The 21,683-nt window shown below is 38.4% G+C and overlaps 1 protein-coding gene and 1 long non-coding RNA gene across 2 annotated transcripts in view; one reads left to right on the top strand and one right to left on the bottom strand.

Annotated features, from left to right (window-relative positions):
- DNAH11 (dynein axonemal heavy chain 11) overlaps positions 1-21,683 on the bottom strand; it is a 318,343-nt gene that overhangs the window by 274,500 nt on the left and 22,160 nt on the right. Inside the window, 6 exon segments of the mRNA XM_049093700.1 lie at positions 2,084-2,279; positions 2,853-2,977; positions 3,284-3,421; positions 9,195-9,311; positions 17,259-17,426; positions 18,505-18,738. Coding sequence (XP_048949657.1) covers positions 2,084-2,279; positions 2,853-2,977; positions 3,284-3,421; positions 9,195-9,311; positions 17,259-17,426; positions 18,505-18,738 — 978 coding nt within the window.
- Positions 143-8,356, top strand: LOC125752477 (uncharacterized). Its single transcript, XR_007402045.1, has 3 exons — positions 143-253; positions 5,049-5,128; positions 7,934-8,356. It is a non-coding gene; the product is annotated as an uncharacterized LOC125752477 (long non-coding RNA).

Here is a 21,683-nt window from a genome sequence, read left to right as displayed (position 1 = left end):
CAAGAAACACTAGGTAAATGCTAAAAACTGCACTCAACTCAACTGAAAGGCTTAGAAATATGCAAAATGCTCCTATGCCAACAGCCACCAAATACCTCAGTTCACTCAAGTATGATGAGCCACTCCCATTCACACAGGGGGTACAACTTTCTGCCTGGTATCAGACAGCCCTCCTTCTATCACCACAACAATGCACAAACTGCCACCTGTCCAACACCCACTTCCATGAGCAAGCTTCCGGTCTTTGTCAAGGGTAAGTGGCAAATTTACTGTAGTATTTAAGTATTATTTGGCCATTTAAAATGTATAAAGTGCTGTTCTTCCTAGTTTCCTATTTTCTAATGCACCGCTGACAGCTTTTAAGTGCGCTAGCCCTAACCCCCATCTTCCCCATAAGTGCTCTACTTTTTATTGTGCAATCTTTCATAGCACAGTGATTTTTAGGAATGCACATGTCATGTTGTAGCAGAAGTGACTATATCTATAAATCACAGGCTCTGAGGAAAAGACTGCATAACATGTTTAAAAGGTAAACCAGTTGACTTCCTTAGGCTGTCACACCACAGGTGAACTAGTACCATACATTTTGTTTTTAGAATCCCTTCAGGTACAATCACAGGAATTATTCCTGAAACATCTCAGGAATTTAGATTCTTTAAGCAGGTTTTATGAAATCAGACATAGAAGGAATCCTAAGTTCTTTTTTTAAATATTTTATTTATTTATTGAGACACACAGAGAGAGAGAGAGAGAGAGGGAGAGAGAGAGAGAGGCAGAGAGAGAAGAAGTCTCCATGCAAGGAACCCGAAGTGGGACTCGATCCTGGGTCTCCAGGATCACACCCCAGGCTGCAGGCGGTGCTAAACCGCTGCGCCACCGGGGCTGCCCAAATCCTAAATTCTCTCAGTCATATTTATATATGTGTGCTAAGGTTTGTAAACATAATTAAGCGATGCTATTTTTTGTAATAATTTAGGACAACAGATGAGAATTTGGGTACAGATTATAACAAATAAATCCACTGAGGCTAACTTTCTCACTTCTTACCTAGACATACATTCGAACTGACATGAAAGACAGGACAATCACTAAAAAAACAGCACGTAATCTCCACTATCTAAAAAATTACCAAATATTTACTAGTTTTTTTGTAATGACAACATACAGATATTTTGTTTGCCCTTTCCTGTAAAGCATATTCATTTAAGTAAACAGGAAAGGTTTATTTTGTGCCTCCTACCAAGCTCTTAGAGTTGGAGACAGGTTAAAATATATACATACACATATATCATTTATCAGTTATAAGTACATAGAGTATGTTACGTATAAATATATATACACACAACCATCTATATATATAATTGCTATTAAAGTTCCTGCACTTTCATTATCACATAACATGAAATTTTGGGAAAATAAACTTATTCAGATAATCTATGAAATTTCTTTGTTAGGTGGTTTATCATAGGATAAAAACCATCTCTTCAATAAAGGTAATTTTCATCCTGGATATACTTAATTATTCATATTATTTGGGGTATTTATATGTTGTTTTATGTTTTTTTGAAAACCATTATATAAAAATTACCAATTTAACCAACATATAACAGTTTATTGCCCCCCTTGAAGGATATTCTCATTCCATGTTTCATGGATTCTCCAAATCTTACATGATAAAATTTTAATTAAAAACGATATGTGTGCTACAAATATAATTCATGCCAGAAAACTCTTATAAAAGACTAATGACTACATTCAACTGAGCTAACATTTATTAAGTATTATCAAGTGCCCAACACTATACTAGAAACACAGAACACAAAGATAAAATGAAATGTACCCTACTTTAGCTCATTATCCAGTAAAGGTGGAAGCAGTAAATAATCGCAAGGCAAAAAAAAAAGTAATTAATATGGCATTTGGGAAACAAATCTCTAAAACAAAGACTCATTAGAAGCTGATTTCAGTTATAATCCTCATAGGACTAACATTCTCCCAAATTAATGTAAATGACCGGAAGTATCAGGAATACACTTGTAATAAAAATAAAAATATATAAAACCTAGAAACATCAGACCCCTACCTTTGGGTCAAAGTTGACACCGAGAAGACCATTTATGGCACTGAATTTAATCAAGGGTTGATTCAAATTGAATTCACAGATTTCATCCACGTTACTTTTCCATTCATCATAGATATGATTTTCAAATTGCTCTAGCAAAGCGACCATTTCAATATACTTCTGATAAACTAGGGCATCATCAGGACTTTCCAAGAATCTGTAGGAATATGATTTTTCTACTTTCCTACATATTAGATGTCAGCTTAACTACTTTACAATGATACATACAATAGAAAGTAAAATTAAATGCACTATAGAAAACAGGAATAGAAATAAGAAACGCCAAATAATGCTTATGAATTGTTTTTGCCTTAAAAGATAGAGTTACAAAATGAATGCAACTCCAGAGACGTACCAAAGTACAAGAGCAGAAAGTTACCAGTTCCTACAAAGAAAAGAGGAAGGTACAGAAATCTGTCAAATAAAAGGAGTGCTAGTAACTGAAGAAGAGGAACCAAAAACTACCAACATACTGCAGGTGCAAAGGAAAAGTGGGAAGAAAATATATAAGGACCTGCAACGGGCAAACAGATGGAAGTTTTAAGGGTCCCACTGAATGTATTCTAAAACGATGGGGGGATGGATCTCTCTCGATGAACTCAGCCAACAAAAAGTTAAATAGGGCAATGACTCTTCAAGGGCTGAAATGAACAACTCACTACCCTCTAAAAAAAACCTGCCTGTCTCATTAGGATAATTAATTTACCATGAAATAAGCCCAATAACTTACAAATACCGGAGAGATGCAAAGTTGGACCAAAATGTCTGAAGTCGTTCAAAGACCTCTTTAGCCCATTTGATGTTGCCTGAAGTAAATGGCATATTCCTGTGAAGAATGACATTTCCACGCTCGATCTGCAAAATCATATTTTGGTGAAGAGGGAGGAAGGGAATGTTTAATCAGCATGCATTTCCAACCTTGTAAGCAATTGTTCATTTCGGTAGTTTCACAGTACAAAGACGTGAAATGTACGTGTTAAGTAATCTCAATAGGAGTTATGGTTCCTAGAGCAGGTTCTTCATCTGCAGAAGGCAATCAAATAAAGGCATAAAAGGTTTACCTTCCTTATCTAATCTTTAGATCTTTAGATAAATTCTAGCTGATGGCCACCACCCACAAAAATGATGCTGGGGATGTGCTCAGCTTCATCCCCTACTTACCTGTTTCACGTGGTCATTATACAATTGCTTACACGTATCCAATTCTGCATTAAACATGTGCACCAGTGTGCTGTAATGTGGGCTGAAAATTTCCATGACAACTGGTTTCTCTAGAAAATTCCCAAATACAGTCAAAAGCTGTAAAAATCAAGGTTAAAAGGTTAAGAACCATGGATTTTTAATATAGTTACTCAGTTATCTCCCCCATTAAACCTCCTCCATGACTAGGGTTAAAGCAAAAATCCAGAACCCGACAAGAATCAACTATCTCCAAATCTAAAACACTTTTCCAATAAAACAGATACAAAATGTAATTTCTGTTCCTTAGGAGGAGTCCTAAACGAACGGTCTGTCAGTAATCCCTGCTCATGGTAACACTACTTCTTCCTGCTGGGCGCCAGGAAATGTGGCTGAGGATGCTTTGCAGATACAAAAGCAGAAGCAAAATCCATCCTTATTCACTCTCCCCTCCTATACAAGTGCTCTTTTGATGCAAATATCCCTATTGAGGACCTCCAGGTCACACCACTAATATTATACCGAATGTTATCAGTTACTGTGACTGTCCTGTCCCTGGCAGCCTGTGTTCCAGGTCAGACCATGTAGTCACCCCAGCTGGCCTCAGGCAGCAGTGACCTGTTCCCAGGACAAGCACTCCACAGGCAGACAGTTCCTTTGATGTGAATGTTCTACCTCAAACTAATGCCTTGAACTAATCACCTTCTCCCTTGCTCGGGAAGAGAACCAGGACACAGCAGCTGAACCTACAGCAGTCAAACTAGTAGGGAACAAGCCTACTAGCAAGGAGAAGAGGCCAATGAGTAGGGAGACCAAAAAAACAAACAAAACATGTGGCCTGAAAAGGAACACATTACCAGCAGCAAAAAAGTAAAGGTCCTCCCAAATGTCTTTGCATAGTCCATGACCCCCTGCCCAGATCCCAGCTAACTTTCCCCACCAGATTCCACAAAGCTCAACTACTTGCAAGCCTAACCTTGGGTATCTATTAGCCTCCAGCCTTACTTTTGGCCCCATGTGGACCCTGTGTGAGACAGCTTTCTTTGAAAGCACAATTGTGTAATTAAAACACGTATTTCTCCATAAGCAGTGTTTATATAATGCTGACAAGGTGGCCAGGTGCTGTATTTTAACGGCCATAAAATACTGTTATCATAGGTTTCAGGTAAGAAAATGGAGCGGTGGAGAGGGAGTATGCTCCCCAAATTCACACCGCTGGTGGCAGAGCTGGCATTTGACATTGGGCAGTCTGGCACCAGGGTCTGTGCTTCCCTGTGTGGGCTCTCAACAACCACGGTGCCACTGAAAATTATTTTTGTCACTTGCTGACTGTGTGGGCTTCAAAAATGTTAGTTATTAGGCCTGTTATAGAGGTATTTCTTTAAAAGAAGATACTTCCTTGGGGTGCCTGGGTGGCCCAGTCGGTTAAGCATCTGCTTTTGGCTCAGGTCCTGCTCCCACGTTCCTGCCTCAGGCTCCCTGCTCAGTAGGGAGCCTCCTTCTCCTTCTCCCTCTCCTCCTCCTCCCACTCATGCTCTCTCACACACACACTTTCTCTCTCAAATAAATAAAATCTTTAAAGATAAAAAAAGATACCTCCTCAAAGTAAGAAAATACCATGAGCAGAAAACCATATACCAAGCTTGGTCTGTGCTTTATTAGCAACATGCCCAAAAACGAAAGCTTTTTTAATTCCTTTTAGGGAAATAATAGGTGTTCTTCAAAATCTGTTTTCCTTAAACAACAGTTGACCAGGACGTGGAGAAAAAAGGAACCCTCGTGCACTTTTGGTGGGAATGCAAGCTGGTGTAATCACCATGGAAAAAGGTATGGAGGTTCATCACAAAATTAAAAATGGAACTACTATATATGTTCCAGTAATTGCACTACTGGGTATTTACCCAAATACAATAACACTAATGTGAAAAGATATATGCACCACTATGCTCACTGTAGCGTTATTTACAACAGCCAAACATGGAAGTATCCCATCAAGAGGTGAATGGAGGGGCAGCTCCGGTGGCACAGCATTTAGTGCTGCCTGCAGCCCGGGGTGTGATCCTGGGGACCTGGGATGGAGTACCATGTCGGGATCCCTGCATGGAGCCTGCTTCTCCCTCTGCCTGTGTCTGTGTCTCTGTCTCTCTCTCTCTCTCTCTCTCTCTGTCTCTATGAATAAATAAATTTTAAAAATCTTAAAAAAAAAAAGAGGTGAATGGATAAAGAAGTGGAGCATATATTTTTTTTTCAATGGAATATTAGACATAAAAATGAATGCAATCTTGCCATTTACAACATGGATAGATCTAGAGGGTATAATGCTCAGCGAAACAAATCATGCAGAGAAAGACAATACCCTATGATTTCACTCATATGTGGAATTTAAGAAACAAAGCAAAGGAAAAAAAGAAATGAAAAACCTCTTAACTATAGAGAACTGGTGGTTATCAGGTGGAGGTGGGTGGGGGTGGGGATGGGTAAAATAGGTGATGAGGAATAGAGAGGTACACTTACAATGAGTGCTGAGTAACGTACAGAAACTGTTGAATCACTATATTGTATACCTGTAACTAATATAACACTGTATGTTAATCATGCTGGAATTCAAGTAAAATTATAGGAAAAATATCATTTTCTTTAAAAACTGCCTCATTAACATTTTCTAAATTTTTACATCAACCACATTCACTGAAAAAAAAAAAAACTCACAAAGAAAAAACTATATAAAGTAAAATGCAAATCAGTTTAGACACATTTGGCTTTTCCCCCTACCCAGTCATATCCACTATAACCAGTATAGAAACTGCTAAATATTTAAAGACCTGCTTGGTTAGCTGCTACCTAGCAAAATGCAAATTAACTTTCTTCTTCCAACCACTATTTTGTTGACTTCGGATTTCAGGTTAACGTTCAAAAGCCAACACTGATTTCACAAACAGGTGCAATCTACCAACACCGGGGAAATGCATTTACTCCACAACTTGTTCTTTCAAATGCTTACTGTACTGACCACAACTCAAACACTAGGAGCTTCCCAGCTGCCTCTCAACTTGCCTACCTGATATGCTTATTGAGATTTGACTCCAAGTACACAAGAGAAAAGATACAGAAAAAAATATTCTTTTGAGATACTGAAAAGCCCACAAATGGTAGTAAAGAAAAGTCTTAACCTTTTAGGTAGTACACATTGTCCTAATTTTTCGGCATTACAGATACATAAAAACTACCCTCTGGGATGAGAAGGGGGGGGGGGCATATGAACCTCTTGCTTCATGAAACTGAGAGCTATTTTGTGAAGAGTTTAGACATTTTCCTTCTGATCAGCCTCAGAAGATGAAAAATGGACTCCCACCACATGCTTCTTGCCCTGAATATACCATCTGAGATCCATACAGTTTACCTTTTCTTCTACTTCTCTGTTTCACTATGTAACATGGTTTTTCATAATGCTGTTGCCACTACTGAAGTAGTACATCTTTGTATTTTTCCTAGGTTTGCCTCTTCACAAGATTTCTTTAATCTTGTACATTTCATAATTTTCAAGCTTTCAATTTTACTGCCTAAAGACTTTTCTGGATACATCTTATACATTTCGGTCTACCTTCATGCAGACACTGTAAATTCTGGAGAAACATCTTTTAGTGTTGTGCTTTGTCTTGTTTTTTTACTCAGTGCCAACATTGTAGGCTTTGAACTACAGTTTCCTATTAGGGTAGAACACTGTTTGGTCCCATTGCCCTTCCTGGTCATGTCTTTGCCGAGAGCAGGCATGAATCATGGTCTTCAGAAAACTGTCTGTAACTATTTATTCCCTGGAACCTAAAGGCAAAATAGAGATCATCATCCTGTACCTATGGTAGAAATAATTTTTCCTCAATATGTGACCCTGTAATTTTTTCTTTCTGCTACTACTATTCCTGCTCTGACTAGCAGTCGGTCCACACAACTTCAAGCAGTGTGTAGATGTCTGCTTTATAAGACACAGAAGAAGGGAATCTAAAGTAACAAAACCTGTAAGATGATGTCCCAGGCCTGCAGAGCTACTGGGCAGGGGGGCTCTTGCTGTATGTTTCCATAGACAAGATACAAATATGTGCAAGGTTAAAGACAAAAAACACGACAAAAAGATAAAGTTGTTTAGAAACATAAGTGGCACCTACTAAAATAGAATCCATTATTAACGGCTGTGCTACAGGAAGGAGGGAGACATGAATTAGAAAAGGTATGAGCCTCTGTAAAAAGATCTATACTCTTTCCTCCTGTTATTTATAAAAGCATGTAACAAAGTAGTTCCAGTAACACAGAGTATGATACATTATGTAGCCATTACAAAAGTAGTGAATTCTGCTATAAAACCAGGAATATTTTTATGATCCATTCCTAAGTAAAAAAGGTTATTGAAGAGGGTCAGCCAGTGATATCACTCTTGTCAGAGGGATACATGTATGCATACGTAGCCAAAGAAAAGCAGTGGCAGTATTAAATAGTAATTTCTGAGAGATGGGATCACAGGCAGCTAAATTTTACAATAAGCTATATATTTTGGCGAATAGCATCTCAGTTTCATCTACCAGCTCTTACAAAACAAAGAACTATTTGATCCTTATGAATGCTTTTCTTTTTTTCAAATAGGCTCCATGCCAGTGTGGAGCCCATCATGGGGCTTGAACTCACAACCCTGAGATCATGACCTGAGCTGACATCAAGAGTCAGAGACTTAATCGACTGAGCCACCCCGGACCCAATCCTTGCAAGTTCTCTGTGATAAAAAGCTTGACTGGGGCCAGAAGACACTTGCACCTTCACCACCACCCAACCAGTCATGTGAATTTAAAGGTTGAAATCAAACAGTAGCCTGTGTAAAGTCTGTGTCTGTTCTATTGTTTTGCACTGCCATTTTCAATGAATTGTGCCCACGATTCCCTAGGTGTGTTTCTTCGGAAACAAAATTCTCCATTCCTCTTTTGGGATGTCATCTGAATTTACACCTGACTTGCAGTTGACAAGCCGGTTTCACACAGTGTCCCTCTTCCCCACATCATAAGCTGTCCTTTTGGGAGGTCTAAGAAAATGTGTTTCTTTTATCCAACGTGGAATACAAATATCCCATACCACATTTCTTCATCTGTCCAACATTTTTTTCATTTCCTAACATCTGAAAGTGGACCATGTTATATAATTGATGGAATCATCATCTTTTTTTAAAAGATTTTAGTTATTTATTTATTCATGAGAGACACAGAGAGAGAGAGGCAGAAACATAAGCAGAGGGAGAAGCAGGCTCCATGCAGGGAACCCGATGCAGGACTTGATCCTGGGACTCTAAAATCACACCCTGAGCCAAAAGCAGGCACTAAACCACTGAGGCACCCAGGCATCCCTCATCATCATCTTTTGGCAGCATTTTAATTTATGTACAAAAATAATGGTGTGTGTGATTATCAACGGTGTCTTATGCCTGATGAAATGTACATTTGTATACAAATTCCTATTTGTTTCAATCAGAGTAGCCAAGTGGGTAGGTGAACCCAACACACATAAGCAACAGTAAAGAGAAAATCTTGCATTAAGTCATTTTTCACTTTTCACAGTGGCAACATTTTGAATGAGGATTTCACAGGCCATGCCAAACTGGCTTTAAAGGTAACAAGAGCTCAAACACTGAATTTGAGAAAAGATCAATAGTCCAAAGTCCTAAAACGGACCTTGTCCCAAGCAAATACCATTCATTAGTGCATTAAGTAAAATGTAACTCAGTGAAGGGAATATCAACAGAATGTGACCAGTTAATAGTTTGCCTGGATCAGAAAGGAATGTATTCACTCCTTTCATCTAACAATCCGTATTATTCATTAGTAAAATATTCTTTAATGATAGCTTCTTCAGAACTAACCTTGAATGCAGCTTCTAAACCATTGCAGTTAAAGAAACCTTCGCAAAGAATTGTCCCAAGCCTTCTGTCAAAATCCAAAGTTTTCGACTTAAACGCGACATAATCACTTTCAAATTCCTGGAAGAGCCAAAGTAAGATGGTTTATGGGAAAGTATCCAACAGTGAAAATAGCCATCACATAGGCATGACGTGGCTCCCTCCCTCTCCCTCCCTGCCCCTTCCCTCCCCAACCATGTTTCACACTGGGATCCCAGACAAAACCAAGGAAGGGCTATATCTGGCTAACTGCTCAAAATGGCAGCCTTAGAGGAACCTGGAGCACTTAGCACTGTCAGCCTGTCCTTTCCACTGGCTCAGACCCCCAGTGACACAACTCTGACCCGCCAGCCTGTCCTCCCTCTCTCCCAGTCCATTGTGATTATAAACGATAAAGCAAAGCCTGGCAAAAAATCAAAAAGAAGCCACTGTCATCACAACTTCAGTCCAAGTTTAAATAGGAGAGTTTTTTGTTTTGTTTTTCATGGAGCAGAAAGCCTAGCAAGAAGCACTTTCTTCAGGTGAGAAGTGAAATCACAGGTCTGTAAGAAAGCATCGTTGGTGATACAGATCAAACACAACGCTCTTGTGTTTTCCCAGGGTGTTAATATGCAGTTTAACAGCTCCCAGTCTCTGCTTAATACTTACCACCCACTCTCATAATCAGAAAGAATGAAATCATGGAAGAGCAACTATCATCCGTATGGCAGCGCAATTCACGGTGAAGAAGCCCCAGAAATTCACAAACACTGTGGGCTCTCCGATCAAATGGCCCCTAGAGCACACACCACACATTTCACATCATGAAGTCCTCTGTTACCTCTAGAAATCAAGCCTCATCTATTCATAACAGCAGTAATAAGGACAGCTAACATTCAGTTTTCTGTTCTAAATGCTTTAACTCAATTTGCACAACACATGGTGTAGGTAGTATTGTTGTTTTTTTTTTTTTAAGATTTATTTATTTATGATAGACAGACAGAGAGAGAGAGGCAGAGACACAGGAGGAGGGAGAAGCCGGCTCCATGCCGGGAGCCCGATGTGGGACTCGATCCCCGGACTCCAGGATCGCACCCTGGGCCAAAGGCAGGCACTAAACTGCTGAGCCACCCAGGGATCCCCGATAGTATTGTTTCTATTTTATAGGTGACAAAACAAACTCAGATAAGTCAAATCATCTGCCCACAATCACACCATTGCTAATTGGCAGAATCAGAATTTAAAGCCTGGCAACCGTGATGTTTCTAATGTCTCTATGAAGGACTGCCCCCTTGTGTGGACTTTCACACTGTCCTGAGAACAGAGTGTAATGGCAACGATCTAGGGCTCTATGTGTCATCTACCACAATGTTATATTTAGCATCAAGAGGAAGTCTCCAGGTCTGAATGAGAGACAGTCTCTTCATTCAAGGATCACTGACTTTCAAAAAAGTAAACAAAACCTCCCAACAAGTCCTAACAAGCCTAACTTATCCCTCCTCTCAGTATGGCAACAAGGAACATACAACTTGGGCAGCCTAGGTGGCTCAGCAGTTTAGCACCCCCTTGAGCCCAGGGCATAGTCCTGGAGACCCGGGATTGAGTCCTGGATCGGGCACCCTGCATGGAGCCTACTTCTCCCTCTGCCTGTGTCTCTGCCTCTCTCTCTCTCTCTCTCTCTCTCTCTCTCTCTCTCTCTCTCTGGGTCTCTCATGAATACATTAAAAAAATCTTAAAAAAAAAAGAAACATACAACTTGAGATGCTCAAATATTACTTAAACAGTTAGTACTTAACATCTCAGCAAGGGGAAAAGGCAAATCTCTGTCCAACTGTCTCTCTTCCTCTCTCAAACTCTGTTTTACTCATTCAACCCAAATTCAGAACAGGCAATGGCATCTCTCCCCATGGAGTCCCACAGATAATCCCAATTCATTGTACAAATCTCAATTCATCATCTACTCTATGAAGCAGCTCTTTTAAGACACCCAAACAGGAATTTCAGCCATCTCCTTTGCTCCCTTCTCTCTGAGTCAAGTGCTATCTCTTCTCTTTAACACCTCTTGAGTACACCCACTGTGCTTCCTCTCTCAGTGTCACTCTGGTCCAGATCACCATACCACTCACCTGGATTTCTGCTAAGCACTTTCCAACTATTTCCTTCACCTCTGTTATTGTCCCTCTAATTCTTCAAAGTGCCATCTAAACAAGCTTCCTAAAATAGAAATCTTATGGGCACCTGGGTGGCTCAGTCGACTAAGCATCTGCCTTCAGCTTAGGTCATGATCCAGAGGTCCTGGAATCGAGGCCTGCATCGGGCTCACTGCTCATCGAGGAGCCTGCTTCTCCTTCTCCCTCTGCAGGTCCCCCTGCTTGTGCACGCTTGCTCTATCAAAATCTTTAATAAGACAAAATAGAAATCTTATGATATCACTCTAATTCATAATTCTTATTTTTTAAGATAAAGTCTCAAAGTCTCACCATATTCCACAAAACCCTATGTGATCTGGACCGTATTTATTGCTCTGAACTATTCCAGCACCTTCTCCCCTCCCCCATTCACAGTAGGATCTTGCCACACCTGCCTTGTCACATCCTCTCTCTCTGCAAGATACAATTTTCTGCTAATCCCTTTCTTTTTAACTACGCTTCACCTGCTTAATTTCTATTTATTTTTCAGTTCTATTTATCCTTCAGTGACTTTCTCAGTTTCCTTGCACCTCCTTTGGCAGGGGGCCTTTCACAAATGCTCTCACAGCACTCTGTACTTTTCATACCCTAGCACTGAGCACACTGGGTAACTGCCTACCTCTATTCTCCCCTGGAGTCAAAGCTCTGGGAGTATAATGAAGAGACTTAGTTTTCAGAGTTATAGTACCAATATTTAATAGGGTTCTTATAGCACATAGCTGTTTCTCGTTAAATACTTACTAAAGCATAAACAAAATGCTGGTATTAATAAAAAAAAATAAAATAATAAAATAAAATAAAAAAATAAAAAGGGATCCCTGGGTGGCGCAGCGGTTTGGCGCCTGCCTTTGGCCCAGGGCGCGATCCTGGAGACCCGGGATCGAATCCCACATCGGGCTCCCGGTGCATGGAGCCTGCTTCTCCCTCTGCCTGTCTCTCTTTCTCTCCCTCTCTCTGTGACTATCATAAATAAAAAATAAAAAAAAAAAAAAAAATTTCCTGGTATTACTCAAGAATCATTATATACTGCAAAATACAAACACATAGAGATTAAATATGCTACTAAAAAACCAATGGGTCATTAAAGAAATCAAAGAGGAAATAAAAAAATACCTGGATACAAATAAAATGCAAACATAATGTTTCAAGATCTTTGAGACAAAGCAAAAGCAGTCCTAAGAGGGAAATTTATTGTAATATAGGCTTAAATCAAGAAACAAGAGAAATTTCAAAGAACCTAATCTTACATCTGAAGGGACTAGGAAAAAAGAACAAAGTCCAAAGTCAGTAGAAGGAAATAAAGATCAGGTAGGAAATAAATAAAATAAAGACTTTAAAAATGGAAAAAAAAAAGGATCAGATTAGTGAATCTAAGAGCAGGTTCTTTGAAACAATAAACAAAAATGATAAATCTTTAGCCAGGCTCATCAAAGAAAAAAGAAAACTCAAAATCAAAAGTGAAAGAGGAAAAGTAACTAACACCACAGAAATATAAAGGACTAGAAGAGACTACTATGAGAAATAATACATGAACAAAGTGGGCAACCTGGAAGAAATGGAAAAATTCCTAGAAACATGCTACCTTCTAAGACTAAATCAAGAAGAAATACAAATCTGAACAGATCAATTACTAGTAACAACAACAACAAAAAAAGCATCAGGAAAAAGAAAACAAAACCCAAACAGAAGTCCAGGACCAGGTAGCTTGACAGGTGAATTCTACCAAACATTTATTTTTTTTTCTACCAAACATTTAAAGAAGAGTTAATACTTTTCTAACTATTCTAAAAAAATCTGAGAGGAAGAAATATTTCCCAGTTCATTCTATGAGGTCAGTATACTGATAACAAAACCAGACAAAGACACAACAAAGAAAATTACAGAGCAATATCCTTGATGAACACAAGTGCAAAAATTCTCAAAATATTAGCAAACCAAATTCAACAACACACTGGAAGGATCGTTCACGATGGTCATCATGACCAAAGACACATTAATGAAATAAAGGATAAAAATCTTATTATCATTATCTCAATAGATGCGGAAAAAGCAATCGACAAAATTCAATATCTACGCATAAAACTCTCAATAAAGTAGGTTTAGAGGGAACACACCTCACATTAATATAAGCTACATATGACAAACCTGCAGCTAACATCATTCTCAAAAGTAAAAAGATAAAAGCCTTTCTCTTAAGATTAGCAACAATACAAGGATGTCCACTCTCACCACTTTTATTCAGCAGTTTAGCACCTGCCTTCAGCCCAGGGTGTGATCCTGGAGTCCTGGGATCGAGTCCCTCTGCCTATGTCTCTGCCTCTCTGTCTCTCATGAATAAATAAATAAAATCTTAAAAAAAAAGGTATCTTTGGAATATTACAAGAAACTCATTAAGGTAGAAACCTTTGGGGAGAGAAAGTGGAAGATTAAGGGAAGAGACAGCAGAGTAAGAAGAAAGGGAGTACATTTTTGCATGTGTTACACTTCCAAAAGAATGTCATGCTTTTAAAGAATAAATTTATCTTGAAAAATAAGCAGGTAAGGCATATGAAAATCCTGTAGATAGCTACTAAATTTCTATCACTAAAATTAGAAAATGCTACACATAGTAATAGAAGAATCAATCATTCAGAAGACCAGAACAGAACAGAGGACTAATTATAGGAATTAGAATACAACCCAGTATAGATTAACTAAATAACAACTCTGAAAATGTATTCTACATTCTGGTATAATGACAGACTAGAAGCAAGACATGCTGCATCTTGGATCAGTTCACCTTGGGGCACAGGTGCTCAGGTAAATTCCTCCAACTGCATCCCCTCCCCCCCCCATGAACTTATTCCCTTCATTTCAACGAGGAGACAACAAAGGAGACAAATACTAAAGAGTCACAGTGGCACAGCGGAGAGTGTGCTAGGCATGGGCTGGAATCTGTTCCACCCCTGGGGACAGTGTCATCTCAGGTAATTTGCTTGTTATCATCTGCCTGGGTGTCACTCTCAGGGTTATAGTGAGAATGAAGCAGGAATGTATGAAGGTTTGGCACGATTCCTGGCACCCAGCAATTGCTCAGTAAATATTAATGGACTCTGATTCACAGAGACTAAGTGGAGCCAAGATGTTACTTTCACAAACAGCCACCACCTTTGCTTAGTTATCTGGAGAATTTTATTTAATCAACTAATACCTCAAAATGTCAGCAAAGCTGCTGAGCTTAAAGTCACCAGATTTGCTGTTAAATACAATTAATAAAGCAAATCTCTTAACAAGTTTGTTATTTTAATATATTGTGTCCACATTCATTTAATATCAAACTTGCTAAAAGACTAGAACATAATGATTCCAACAACTAAAAATAAACACAATTATGCAATGCAGTAGCGGTGCTAATTATCATTACAATGACAATCACATTACAATATATAAATGTATGAAATTAACAGGTTGTACACCTTAAATCTACACAATGTTGTATGTCAAATCAATTTCAATTAAAAAAATAAATAATCCAAGCCTCTCCCCATAATTGTCTAACTCCCAACAGTTCCATAGGAAGAAGTCAAGGAAAATACCTAAAGTGATCTTTCCATTCAAAAATAATTGAGAAGCCCAATAATTTTTTTATGGATATGCCTGAGAAAATCCCTATGTTCTATAAATGGACCACAGTGGCACACCTCTTTTGCCATGGCAATAAAAGCTCAAAGCCTGATTATAGGCTTGAGATTGATTAAAGAGAAAAACAAATACTAGCATATCAAAAGCAAATTACTAGCAATTATTTCTTTAATTTACTGAACCATATTTAAACCATTATTATACCAAAATCATGATACACTCAACTGTTATGTTAGCACTACCATATATTCAATAGGGACCAGGGAACATGCAGATGTATACACAGGGGGAGGAGAAGAGCAAGGGGTAGGCATGTGGTAAACCTATATGAATACACTAGGTTGGAAGTAATTTGAGAAAATGTCTCATAAAAATTACCAACTGATTTCACCATAAAAATCAATAATGTATTCAGCTAAAAAGCACCAAATAAAAAGCTTATTAAGCTAAAAATATGTAATCATTCCAACATTCTGAAGCAACACTGATAACCAGGACATGGTAAAAAAAAAAAAAAAAAAAAAAAGCAAAGCTCTTCAACATAAGCAATCAATTAAATGAACTTATAGTTAATTAGCATTTTAATTTTAAGAAAGGATCAAAGTCAAGGAGCTTCTAGATTCTACTCTAAAGTGAGATTAGCAGATAGGAGGATGAAGGAGCACTTCAAGGGCAGGTTACTGGGGTCTCCAACCTAGACACAGACATCAGAAGTAAGCCTGGGGGCACCTGAGTAGCACAATCAGTTGAGCCTCTGACTCTTGATTTCGGCTGGGGGCATGATCTTGGGGTTGTTAGACTTGTGTTGGGCTTTGCAATCAGCAAGTAGTCTGCTTAAGATTCTCTCTCTCTGCCCCTCCTGCTTATAAATGCTCTCTCTCAAAAATAAATCTTTTTTTTTTTAATTTAAAGGAATAAGCCTTGCCTGTTTTACTTGTAAAATAAATGGGGCTTCAAAACAGTCAATACCAAAATACAAATACCACGCAAATATGTATGAATGTCAAGAGCAAACGAAATTTCTATTCCTCCTTGATTGGGACTGTGCCAGCTTTGGGCAGAGAAGATAAATTCAGGGAGCTTTGGTGTTGCCAAGGTAGTGACATCAGCTAGACCTAGCCTCATTCTCCAACCCTGGCACTCTGAAAAACTGCCAGGTTTTCTAATCATGAGGAAATCCAGACTTTGCTACTCAAATGCACCTGAGGATCCCATGCATGCTGGGTCTCGCACTCCTCTGCCAAGCTGTGCAGGAGAGCTAAGCCAAGGCGCTGCAAGAGTTCTATTCCATGCAGATTCACTGAATGCCTGCCAAGTGTGAGACATCTTACCAGGCTCCGGAGATGAGCTCAGGCTATTTGTCACCAGGGCCCTAGGTTCCTCCTACTTTTCCATAAAACAGCAGGACACATCGTGGCTGTGTCCTCTCATAATTACTTTCACTTCCCAAAAGCTAACTACAGTTCAGAAGGATGAAGTTTGCTGACCTTGTCTTCAATAAGGCTAAGGTACTGCATCTGTGCATTACAAAGAATCAATTATTTGACCAAATATAAACACAACAGTGAATAAATTCATATTCTGTATTAACAATGAAGATTAGAGCTAAATCCTTTTTTTTTTTTTTTTGGTACCTGGACTTTACCCTTCTTGGCCAAGAACTGAAAATAAAGCTATTTTTTATCCTAAAGCTGCAAGGATGCTCACAGGTATCTCTCCCCAGCTACTAACCTGCTGGGAGTGGCACAAAACAGAACCACCTAAGTCTGAAAGCTTCCCCTTATTTCCTTGAGACTGAAATTATGAGACTACAAATAGCACTATAGAATTAAAAAAAACATGAGACAATATACATATTAATAATATATGTAGTGAATGGATGGAAACTAAATGTTCAAACAGACCAAAAAATTATCCAATGATTCCAGAAAAGGCTAAAATAAAACACACAAGTTACAGAGAAATCAGACAGTCATATGAAAATGAGTTAAGGTGAAAAGTTCCTTTCCAATACACATAAGCCAGAAACAAATCCAGACTGAGTCCACTGTTGTTAAAAACAGTTCTAAATGTTCTAAACTTCTAAATGCAAAGGCCTAAGCTCCAGTCCCTGATCTACCACTAAGTAGGTAAGAGACTTCGTAACCAGATAGTACCTATTACCACTGTGACCTTTCATCTTTCCCAGCTTTAAAATTATAGGGTTCTATGAAATGAAAATGCAAAGGTACAGTGTTACCATATTATTGTAATCAGATGGGTCATAAGTGCTCTGTTTAAAAACTTCACGCAGGTCCATAAATTCTTCCATCATCTTGTTGATTTGTCCATTTAAAATCGCTCCTTTGGTACCACCAAATTCAAGTCTTTCCAGTTTTTCAAATTCCAATATGGTGACAAATATATCCTTTGTAAAAACACAATACAATAAAGATCATCCCACCATATTGACCAGGACAACAGAATTTCAAAGTTGCAAAGAAAAAGCACTATCAGACATTCAAAATCAGTGAGTTAATGGATGCTTACATGACAGAAAATTATAAATGATTTAAACGAACAAAGTTGAGGCAGCCCAGGTGGCTCAGCGGTTTAGCACCGCCTTCGGCCCAGGGCCTGATCCTGGAGACCCAGGATTAAATCCCATATCGGGCTCCCTGCATGGAGCCTGCTTCTCTCTCTGCCTGTGTCTCTGCCTCTCTCTCTCTCTCTGTCTCTGTCTCTCATAAATAAATAAATATATAAAATCTTTAAAAAAAATAATAAAAATAATAAATGAACAAAGTTACTGCCTCTTTAAAAACCACATTCCCATTTTTCATGAGAATTTTCTAGCAGTACAAGTAATATGTACTTTGCCATAGCTAAACATATGACTCCCTAACTTTATGTCCTTCTAATCCTAAATCAGATTCCCAGGTAATACATACAACTCCGATTTGTAGACACTTACACTTTGCAGTGAATCACCTCCCTTTCTGAGAGGGGGTGTAAGACCTGTTAAAGAAGGAGGACCAGTTGCCCATGGTTAGGTATTTAGCAGTCATATTTTAAGAGGCATTCAGACTGGTTAAGAGGATGAGAATTTTCGAAAAATGAAGCTCTAGTTTGGGATCAAATTCAACAAATTTTATATTAACAAGAATGTTCAAACTTGAAAGAAGTTTAGAGAGTCCAAGGCACTGCTAATAGTTCTTGTTTAAAAACAACCTGTTGGCCAGTTGGCTCCATACAAATGTGTGTGTGAATGTGTGTACATGGGTGTATTCATTCAATGTTCGTTTTTTAAGTACCTGAAACACATTTATACACAAGCACATATTTCCATGTTCTTTTTTTTTTTTTTTTTATGAAGGGCTTTTAGTAAGGCTATCTCCCACTCTCTCATCCAAATAGGTTAAACTGTCTCCTGAATGACACAGAAAACTACAAGATTTTTTCAACCCACCCACAATATGAATAAATTACAAGTCCATAAATAATACCTTTATTTTCGTGAAACGGTCCAGAAATTTGTCAAATCTACAAAACACCAGTTGAGAGTGGAAATCCCATAGTTTTAGCTCCTTATTTCCCATAAAATAGCTTGCCAATTCTTTTCTATAGTTGAAAAAAGACTTTTTGAAAGTCTTTAGGATATTAATAGCCACCTGAACCTTTTCCAGAGAGTCTTCAACTTCTCCTTTCAGAAGGTCTTCAGGTGAAAGGTAAGCTGTTGCCTAGGATTTAATGAAAGGAAACTGATTAAAACTATGTTTTAAAAAATGTTTACTTTTATAGTGAAAATACCTGTTTCAATGAATGATTTTTTTTCAATGAATCGCTTTTTTTAAAATATTTTATTTATTTATTTGAGAGGGAGCATGGGGGGAAGGGGCAGAGGGAGAGGGAGAAGCAGACTCCTGCTGAGCAGGGATCCTGACACAGGGATCAATCTCAAGACCCTGGGATCATAATCTGGGACAAATGCAGATACTTAACCAAGTGAGCCACCCAAGTGCCGCTCAATGAATCATTATTTTTTTAAAGATTTTGTTAATTTGAGAGAGAGAGAGAAGTACAGGGAGAAGTAGAAAGGTGGAGTAACAGAGGAAAAGGGAGAGGGACAGGCATATCCCACACAGAGCACCGAGCCAAACACACGGCTCAATCTCAAGGACCTGTTATCATGACCTGAGTCAAAACCGGGCTCCCTGCATGGAGCCTGCTTCTCCCTCTGCCTGTGTCTCTGCCACTCTCTTCTGTGTCTCTCATGAATAAATAAATAAAATCTTAAATAAATACATTAATTAATAATAAATGATAAATGTCTAGAATTGGGCTAGCAATGCTATGAGACAAAAAGTAAATTCTAGAAATTCAGACACTTGGGTTTCAATGACATACTTGTATACAATGGGATAATCAACAGGAGACTCTACAACTTCCAAATTTATACTTTCTAGCAATGACTGCTAAGCTTTGCAGGTATGACAACTGTATAATCAGAATCTGCATGAGTATTCTCACTACAAATATTCTGCATAATTTTTCTTTCATATAAAGAAATATACAACCCAGAAGGGGAAACTCTCTGAGACCAGAGACTTCAAAAATATGGTTACCTTACCTGGCAGCACTGGGTCATTTGTAAAGATGAGAAAGAGCTAATATAGGTAAGTGTATCATGGTAATTTTTTTAGGTTGGCAAGCATCTCTCCTGGAAACATTATAGGACATAAAATCTAGTGGAAATAATGCCACATAAACTAGTTTTAAGTAGATAAAATGGAAAGGTAAGAAGGGTTTTTAAAAGATTCATAGAGGGGCACACGGCTGGCTTGGTCAGTAGAACATGTGACTCTTGATCTCAGGGTCAAGAGTTAAAGCCCCATGTCGGACATGAAGACTACTTTAAAAAAAAAAAAAAAAAAAGACTCACATAGCAGATTCATGTAGCAGTGGCCAAATTCTCACAGGACAGTCACCAAGTGACTTCACCTGGTGCCTTTCAGTCCTTCCCTATCCATACTTGTTAGGGAAATTCAGAATTTCCCTCTTTAAGGACCTCAAGAAAACATAAATTCTAAAGGTTCTTTTGTATACTATTTCTTCCTGATGTACCTTAAATTCATATAAATCATAGCCTTAAATTGTGAGCCTTGAATTTTTTGATTGCTGAGAAAGTTGTTACATATCTCAGTGGAGTATGTAGTGAAAGCCATTGAGTTCAACCCACCAGATGGAAGAATTTTTTTTCCTAAATGTAGACATATTATTCTCCTCCCATTAATGGCTACAGTTTTACATGTAATATAGACTGTGCCATCAATTTTCAGTAAGAAAATCATGTTTAGTTTCTAAAATCCATACTGATTAGGATCCTTGGAGTTCAAGCTGTGGATTCCCAATCTGTACTCTTACTCTCCACTCAGACTGCATGGAAAATTACTTTGTGCATGTAATCCCTTAGCCATGTGTGTTATAAAGGAGTTCACATTTTGATATGGGCTAGGGATTCCAGAGACCTTTATCTTTATTTATTCTTAATAATAAATGTGCCCTGTGTCCTTTTATAAAGCTTAAAAAAAAAAAAGACTATGGAGACAACTCAATTGCCTTCTCTGTTTCAGGAGACCCCTCTGACTCAATTACTCAATTATTCAACTACCTAACAACTTCCAGACAAGCCATCCTTTGCTCATTCTTACTCTTCCTGATGGATCTTCACACAAATGACACAATCACAACACTTAACCTCCCAAAGACAAGAATATAATACTAAATACCCTAGGTCAGAAAATCCAATCTATAACCTTTCAATAAGGAACAGGATGTGGGAAAACAATCAGTGGGGGGTGGGAGACCTGGCTATGACCCAGTAAGGGACCGCTAACAGCCTTTGTAATATTGGCTACATTATCTGAGAGCATCTCAGTTTCCTCATTTATGAAATGAGAGATGAATTAAGTGAACCTCAAAATCCCTTTTAGCTCTTTAACTCTGAATTCTTTTCTGCTTCCTATAGCAAATCTCTGGAGCATACCCAACCATGAGCACTCTCTTCTCTCCTACTCGATGGTACCGGCACAAACCAAAAAAAACCCCACGGGATTTAGGATGAATTTGTCCCCACTCCAGGGGCCTTATACACTAAAATACTAACCAATGTATTTAACAGTAAGCCAATTAACCAATTATTAATTAATTTATCAGTGATACTATGTTAGTTGGACTTCTGTCTCCTGGCTGTTGCTTTGCTTTTTTTATGTGCTTTTATGGATTCTTCTTTCTGCTCAAACCTGACATCTCTTTTCCAAGCTCACCTCTCAGGCTTAAACTTTTCTTCATCTAGGATCTTGAACAACAATATCCACAAACAAGATACCAAGCCACAGAATGGACAGAACGGTTGTCCTAGAGTGGTAACGAGGTACACCAAACAGGGAGTGGAGTCAGGTTACCAGAGAAAAGCTGCCAGTCATTAAAAAAAAAAAAGACCCCATTATCAAAACTCCAATATGCCATCACCTGAGGTGGCCAGATGATGAGATGATGCCTTTTTTTAAATCTGACTAAATGATTAGAAAACAAGTGAAAAGAAAAGAAACACATTTACTTCAAAAACAAAAAGGATCTGAAACTGAAATGCCTAGAAGGATCAGCCATATCATGAAAATGAATG

This window comes from Canis lupus, chromosome 14 (assembly GCF_003254725.2).
Source record: "Canis lupus dingo isolate Sandy chromosome 14, ASM325472v2, whole genome shotgun sequence".
NCBI classification, from domain to species: domain Eukaryota; kingdom Metazoa; phylum Chordata; class Mammalia; order Carnivora; family Canidae; genus Canis; species Canis lupus.
The sequence above is the reverse complement of the archived record's forward strand: the minus strand, read 5'-3'. Positions and strand labels throughout refer to the sequence as shown.